Below are 8,251 nucleotides of genomic sequence, written 5' to 3' on the forward strand. Positions count from 1 at the left end.
CCAGGCTTTCTTTTACCCTCACTTTAAATTCATAACCATCAAAAACCTTTGTCATTATTATTTACCACCACGGGGCATAAATGTAATGAAACATTTGAAAAGTTTTATTTATTTATTTGAAAGTCTAAAAGTATGCCTTTTTAACAGTTTAGTTGCCAACATTCAGATAAAATTATCCATTTATGAGATTTAATAAATGTAATGACACTTCATTCAAATTTAACTTTCTGGTAAACTAAAAATTCGCATTTTAACAAACAAGCAAGTAAGCAACATATCAGAATTTTTTTCATAATGAAAATAGCTATGGCAAATCTATGTATTTTTTAAATTATTTTTAAGAAACAAACAAAATGCTGTCATCCTTTCCCGTATACAATAAAATACATTATTTTACTGTTCTCCTTTAAATGTATTTACTTTTATGCATATTGTTCATTTGCACAAGATGTTAGCTTTATACGAGCCAGGCTGCAGAATCTGAAGTGTACCAATGAGTTTGACAGCTTTTCTAAACCATGGGTAGAACAGTGCATAAATTAAGGGGTTTATGGTGGAGTTAAAATAAAGCAGAAACAGCGCATAGGATAAAAATGAGTCACTAAGCATATCATTTCCTGCAAATGACACACAGTGATATGGGCAGAAACATATTAGAAAAACCACTACAAGAACACCAAGAGTTCTGCCTGCTTTCAACTCAGATTTTTTGCTTGTTTGTGTCGCTGAAAGCTGCAGGGTGAAAAATGTTATGTGAGAGCGCATAGCACGAGCCTGAGACACAGCTACAATGAATACTCTCATGTACAGAACTATGATGATGGTAACTGGAATAATAAAGCTTACCATAAGATCAACAGTTCCTGCAATGTAGTCAGCAGTAATTATGCATTGCCCCAAACACACACTGTACCTACTTGGCTTTGTAAAGTCATCCTTTACTATAAGAATGCCGTAAAAAACAGAACAAAGCCAACACACACAGACACAGACTTTAACTCTTCTTTCAGTGACTCTGGAAGAGTAATGCAGAGGGTCACATATTGCCATATAGCGGTCAATCGATATGAGCACAACATCTCCCACTGAAGAAAATGTTATGATTAAAGACACTGAATTATACAAAGAACACGAGAAATCCCCAAAAATCCAACAGGCTGTGTTTCGGATAATTTCAACAGGCATCAACAGAAGACCCACAAGGAGATCTGAGATGGCCAGAGAGAGGAGGAGGATGTTGGTAGGTGTGTGTAACTGCCTGATAGGAGACAAAAGCATGATCAAGTCAACAAACTCTGTCTTTTCTGACAGAAATAAAATAATAATTAAAAAACTGCTAGTTTTAATTAAAATGCTGCTTGGAGTAAACTATTTACTCAAGAAATATATTGTTAAATTTAAAAGCAAATTTGAGCATGTATCAGGAGATTGTTAAATTTAGACTTGTAAATTTTTCCTTTATAACATGCAGTGCACTTTTTTTGGTGTTCAGGTATACTCTAGTATCCTCATATACAACAAACACAATACTAGCTCCTTTTAGCTAATTTTCATTATATACTTAAAAGCAATGACAAATCTAAAGAAAATTTAAAAATAAATCTACAGTTTACCTACTTGAAGTAGGAAACTGAGATAATGACAAGCAGGTTGAGAGTTGAAGTGAGCAGAGAGAGTGAGGAAAGCATAATCTGTAGGAGTAAAAATTCTTTCCAGGAAGACTGAGGCTTCTTGCAGGAGCTATTTAAAAATTGTGGAAAGCAGAGTTCTTCTCTAACATGCATCTCCATCTTCACAGACTCGCATATATTTTCAGGATGACCAGTATTCTCAACAAATTTTGAATATATAAATAATTTCTTGCTCCTCCCCTTAGACTATTTTTACTCACTCATTTGAAAAAGGGGTGGGGGGAGGGTGCTGTCTTTAAAACTCAGTGAAAATGCATGTGTTTTTGGTAGTTTATGGGGCAGTAGTGTTGTTTGATACCAGGATTTCCACACCGATACTGCTACTAAGTAAAATTCAGGCTAGTATCGGCAATACCGATACTGTACTTTGTGCAAATACACCTAATGTGTCTGGTAAGCATAAAAAAAAGCTGTGTACAGTATTACATATCAAAGCTGCATAAAGACTGCAAGACATCAAAGTAATTTATTTATTAAACTCAGGAGTATGCTGAAGTAGTGGACTCATTTATAATATAGATGAGCTTATACAACAGAAAATAACAGAAGACTCAATCGTACAAAACATGTGAAAATGGTGTTTCAAACATTAAAAAAAGAAGGAAAATCCTAAAACTATTAAAATAAATTATTAAATATCTATTAAATTATAATAGATGTTTTTAAGATATGTTTTTATCCATCTTTTCTAGTTTAGGCTATTTTTTTAGTTCATCAAGGCTGTTTTAGCACCATTGCTCTGTATAATTTGACGACACCTAGCCTATGTAATCTACTTTAAATGATCAATTCTATAGGAAACCTTACCTGAATAAATCTAGGCTTTTTGTGAGATTATCTCAGTGATGGACATAATTACTCCAAACTGAACTCATGCAACTATTTACTGAAGTATGAATTTATTTCATTACTTATTTCATAACCCTACGTATTAATTTGAACAACTCTGACCAACTGCAACAGTTCTTAGCGCCACTTAAAGCTCCACATTTCCTCCCTCTGTACATGGATAGTCCTGCAGCACTGAAGGACTCCTTCAGAGCATGTCTTGCCCTGCAGCAGCACCTGACACTTTGTTCTCCTTCTCTGTCCCCCTCATCATCAATGCCTCGTATTCTGTGTTGTGGTTTAACCAGAAGTGTTCAAGTACATGGTTTGTTGTGTGTAGTGAACTTGACCTGATGTCAAAACTTGACCTTAGGATCATATGGTCAGAAACTGTCATTTCATTGATTTGCATCCAGAGATACAGGTTGACCCATCCTGAGACTTTCTTTCTTGAATTAATCAAGTGGAAAAAGACAATTCTCTATGATCATTACTATTTTACAAATGTTTTGATAATCAAATTGTGTTAGTTCAAACAATGTTTACATGTTGAAGTGAACTACTCATTTTTATTTACTTAAAACGGTAATAATGATTTTTAATCCTCATTCAAAGAAGAAATCAGGTTAATATGCATTTCTTTATTTTCTGTCTTCAATGAGCGAAGTTGTAAGTGTGTCAAAGTTCAAGTTTCGGTCAACTGAAAGTTTACTGAAAAGAAATGTCATGTTTAACTTTTACAGCGAGATACTAGGAGAGGTGGCTCCACGAAGTCTGAATTTTCCATGATATCTTTCTGTCTGTTCTTAAACAATCTGAATCTTTTCCTTGACTTTTAATAACACCTTACATCACAAAACACACCTCTGTTGGGGTCCATCGACCAATCAGAGGCTCTCAAATGAACTGGAAGTAGAGCCCATTTAAATATTGGCACTTCCTAGTTCAAACAGAGAGTTTGGGAGTTCCAGAATGCAGAACGCTGGAATTCAGGATGCTGCTGAATTAGAATCAAGCTGATCCAGAGACGATTTTGGGAATTATAACTTCTGTTCGGATAACCTCACACGACTCTCGAGGTTCGAGCTGTTCTCACGGAGACGCTGAAAGAGTTGAAAGGAGAGCTCTACACCAACGCTGAACTATCGTCTGCAAGGTAAAAAGTTCTATTCTCAACCAAGCGTACCGTTGGCCCAAGCTGGAAAAGAAGGAGCGTGTCGGTTCTGGTTAAGACAGACAAATTCCCTCACACATCTCTCTGTAGATAAACCTCATCTTTCCATCTTTAAACTCTCCTATCTGCTAGCAAATTAATCCAGATGTTTTCAGAAATGTCTGTGGTGAAGCAACGGAAAATCATGGCCGTATGGTTTTCCTGGTTGTAAAGCTGATTAATTATGTCGTTATTTTTCAATTCTTGCCAATTAATGTAAATGTGTGATGTGTTAAACTTGATTCTGTTAATAAATGACCCACTGTCGTGGTGAGTCAAAGATAATTAACGTCTCACGTCCACATTTTATTAAATTCACTGCACGTATGTTACACAGTCCAGAAAAATGAAAGAACCCGTTTTAACAGTATGAATATATCTCAGGATATGTCATACTACACAGCACCTGACACTTTGTTCTCCTTCTCTGTCCGCCTCATCATCAATGCCTCGTATTCTGTGTTGTGGTTTAACCAGAAGTGTTCAAGTACATGGTTTGTTGTGTTGCCACAGCTTTTTAGCATTTTTCCACAAACATCAAAAAACTCTTCTTGACTGTTTTTGGAGATAAAACAGCACACATGACTCCGTTTACGCTCCGCCATTGTGTTGCAAACTGAGAAACTGAGCAGCATGCCACTGCGCTTACATGTATTACGCACTTACACAGGCAAAAGAATTACCAAAAACATATATGTTCAACTTCAAATTGTGTTTATTTGTTTTTGTCATATGCAAGGTTAACACAAAGTCAACAGTACAATGAAATGCTCAGGATGAGAAGAACCAATCTAAATTGCTAAAACAACAAAGAACAAATTAAAGCTAGAAGCAACATTGGAGGTGTTGAGGTCTTCAGACTATGAGAAACAACCTTCAAACACTTAGCTCAAAAACTGCCTCAACTCGAGATTGTTCAGTGGAAGGAAGACAGAGTCAAAAACGCAGCCTGAGAAGTGGCTCTGAATTCAGACAAAGATTTATTTTACCTTCACAACGTTGGAAAGGGAGACGGTCTCACATGCTACTTACATCCATCAAAAACACGTCTGAGTTACAAATGTCTTTGCTTCGTTTAAATACAGCGTTATCAGTTACATTGGGATTTCCTTATCGTGATGTTGTTCTCTGGGTCAGTCGATGCTCCTGGGTGTGGTCTGGCATGGTCTCGTTTTTTCGGCCACTGCCCCAGCTGACAGTGGTCTGTTCCAGCAAGATAGCAACAGTCTCTGGTTCTCTTGTACAAGGAGTTATGCACATCATGAACTTCTATGACGTACATCATGATTTTGCAGTTTTTACCATACACAGAGAAATATTTCATGTCAGAGCATAGCAGAAAAGATGACATTATACAACAGAGGCCCTTGCAACAAAGTGCCGCTCCGGCCTTAGGGTGACTGTGGGAGCTCCAGCTAGTCCACCCAGTCACCATCACGAACGCTCTTGTGACAATCCCGCAGTCATTCACCACTGGGCACATTTTCTGGAAGAAGTGCATTGCTTTGCAAATGCATGGAAGCTACCTATTATCCTACACCAAATAAGAGTTTCTTTATTTATTGTGTGAATGCCATCAAGGCATTCACACCATTGTTTTCCTGTTTATATTTATATTCCTAGTTGTTTTAATGATTCTGTACGTTTTCTGGAAGCTCTCTACTCCCACTGGTTTATTGCTATATAAACAGTTCATATATCAAAACGTTCAGCTATTTCAGGACAATATGGCCATGACTTTATTGATGCAACTTTAACTTTTGGAGATATTTAACCATTTCTGCCATTTTGGCTCTCATTGAAAATGAATGGAGCTCTCTATAAACAGACCAAGAGTGCCATCTGGCAGTTTTCAAAATACCCTACGCATTTACCTTAGTTTGTCTTAGAATCACGACACTTGGTATATTTGTCCAATTCTCCAAGATGGAGCATGCAGGGCCAGACCTGAAGGTTTGACCTCTCGCCATGAAAAATGAAATGCTAATAGCTCATAAGCAAAAACTGTCTGAAACATCAAACCTTCAGTGATTGATCCACATCAGGTCCCCTGCAAGACTGAATTGTCAAATCATGACATCACTTAAGCAATGCCCCCTGACAACAGGAAGTGTACATTTTTACATTTATCATCCCAAGCTGACCCCTGTGATCTAATCAACATGATAGTGTGTCCAGTGACTGAAGACATATTGGTGTAACTTGATTTCTAACACTGACAGTTTTGGGTGGAGCATGTGGGCGGCGTGGTGTGGCGGATGTAAAACGTAACGCCGTCGCAATACGTTAGGCTCTAAATTCTACAGATTTGAGCTGATGTGCACCAAAATCAGTATGCTCGATCATTATCGACCCCTTGAACAGGAATCCATGATAAGTGGCCAATAGCCTCCACAGCGCCCCCTAGCGCCACCTGCCAGTTTTTAAAATACCCTAGATTAACCTTTGTTTATTGTAGAAGCACGAAATTTGGTACACTTCCCCAATTCTACAAAATGCACAGAAAACCCTTGGCACCAAAGTTGTACGATAAACAGAAAAGGTGGCCATTTTGGAATCCTGACAGAAAACTTATCTAAACGGTGTGTTTCTGAGCATGCTGAAGGGGCGAGGCCAGACCTCAAAGTTTTACATCTCGCCATGAAAAATGAAAAGCTAATCACTCCTACACGAAAACTGTGTGAGACATGGAACCTTCACTGATTGAGCCACATCCCGTCCCCTGCAAGACTGAATAGTAAAATCATGACATCACTTAAGCCACACCCCTGACAAAAAGAAGTGTAAAGTTTTATGTTGAATGCCCCAAGTTGACCCCTGTGATCTAATCACCCTGATAGTGTGTCCAGTGACTGAACATGTTGGTGTAACTTGCTTTCCAACACTGACAGTTTTGGGTGGAACATGTGGGCGGCGTGGCGAAGTAAAACGTAACACTGTCGCAATACGTTTGGCTCTAAATTCCACAGATTTGAGCCGATGTGCATCAAAATCAGTATGATCGATCATTAGCCACCCATTGAACAGGAATCCATGATAAGTGGACAATAGCTTCTATAGCGCCCCCCCCACGGTATTCTTTTTTTTTACGTTATTCTTACATTTGTATTTCGGCCATACAGGTGCTTCTCAAGAAATTAGCATATTGTGATAAAGGTCATTATTTTCCATAATGTAATGATACAAATGAAACTTTTATATATTTCAGATTCATTGCACACCAACTGAAATATTCCAGGTCTTTAATTGTTTTAATACTGATGATTATGGCATACAGCTCATGAAAACCCAAAATGTCTGTCCCAAAAAATTAGCATATTTCATCCCACCAATGAAAGACAAGTGTTTTTAATACAAAAAACGCCAACCTTCAAATAATCATGTTCAGTTATGCACTCAATACTTGGTCGGGAATCCTTTTGCATGAATGACTGCTTCAATGCGGCGTGGCATGGAGGCAATCAGCCTGTGGCACTGCTGAGGTGTTATGGATGCCCAGTATGCTTCGATAGTGGCCTTAAGCTCATCCAGAGTGTTGGGTCTTGCGTCTCTCATCTTTCTCTTCACAATATCCCACAGGTTCTCTATGGGGTTCAGGTCAGGAGAGTTGGCAGGCCAATTGAGCACAGTAATACCATGGTCAGTAAACAATTTACCAGTGGTTTTGGCACTGTGAGCAGGTGCCAGGTCGTGCTGAAAAATGAAATCTTCATCTCCATAAAGCTTTTCAGCAGATGGAAGCATGAAGTGCTCCAAAATCTCCTGATAGCTAGCTGCATTGACCCTGCCCTTGATAAAACACAGTGGACCAACACCAGCAGCTGACATGACACCCCAGTGACTGTGGAAACTTGACACTGGACCTCAAGCAATGTGAACTCTGTGTCTCCTCTCTTCCTCCAGACTCTGGGACCTTGATTTCCAAAGGAAATGCAAAATTTACTGTAATCAGAGAACATAACTTTGGACCACTCAGCAGCAGTCCCAGGTGAGATGCTTCTGACGCAGATGAGTGGCTTGACCTGGGGAATGTGGCACCTGTAGCCCATTTCCTGCACACGCCTGTGCACGGTGGCTTTGGATGTTTCTACTCCAGACTCAGTCCACTGCTTCCGCAGGTCCCCCAAGGTCTGGAATCGGCCCTTCTCCACATCCTCCTCAGGGTCCGGTCACCTCTTGTCGTTGTGCAGCGTTTTCTGCCACACTTTTCCCTTCCCACAGACTTCCCACTGAGGTGACTTGATACAGCACTCTGGGAACAGCCTATTTGTTCAGCAATTTCTTTCTGTGTCTTACCCTCTTGCTTGAGGGTGTCAATGATGGCCTTCTGGACAGCAGTCAGGTCGGCAGTCTTACCCATGATTGCGGTTTTGAGTAATGAACAAGGCTGGGAGTTTTTAAAAGCCTCAGGAATCTTTTGCAGGTGTTTAGAGTTACGTCGTTTATTCAGATGGTTAGGTTAATAGCTTGTTTAGAGAACCTTTTCATGATATGCTAATTTTTTGGGACAGGCATTTTG

The 8,251-nt window shown here is 39.1% G+C and overlaps 1 protein-coding gene across 1 annotated transcript; it reads right to left on the minus strand.

Annotated features, from left to right (window-relative positions):
• Window positions 1-435: 435 nt before the first annotated feature.
• On the minus strand, window positions 436-1,790 carry LOC119419399 (trace amine-associated receptor 13c-like). Its single transcript, XM_037686708.1, has 2 exons — window positions 1,618-1,790; window positions 436-1,258 (listed from the first exon to the last, which is right to left on the minus strand). Exons 1-2 carry the CDS (start codon window positions 1,788-1,790, stop codon window positions 436-438), a joined length of 996 nt encoding a protein of 331 aa, XP_037542636.1.
• Window positions 1,791-8,251: the final 6,461 nt, after the last annotated feature.

This window comes from Nematolebias whitei, chromosome 13, assembly GCF_014905685.2.
Source record: "Nematolebias whitei isolate Nwh7 chromosome 13, NemWhi1, whole genome shotgun sequence".
Taxonomy (NCBI): Eukaryota; Metazoa; Chordata; class Actinopteri; order Cyprinodontiformes; family Rivulidae; genus Nematolebias; species Nematolebias whitei.

Coding starts and splice junctions, on each gene's coding strand:
- LOC119419399 (XM_037686708.1), bottom strand. CDS start 1,790: ATGGAGATGCATGTTAGAGAAGAACTCTGCTTTCCACAATTTTTAAAT. Junction 1,259..1,617: donor ATCTCAGTTTCCTACTTCAA/GTAGGTAAACTG, acceptor GTCTCCTATCAG/GCAGTTACACACACCTACCA.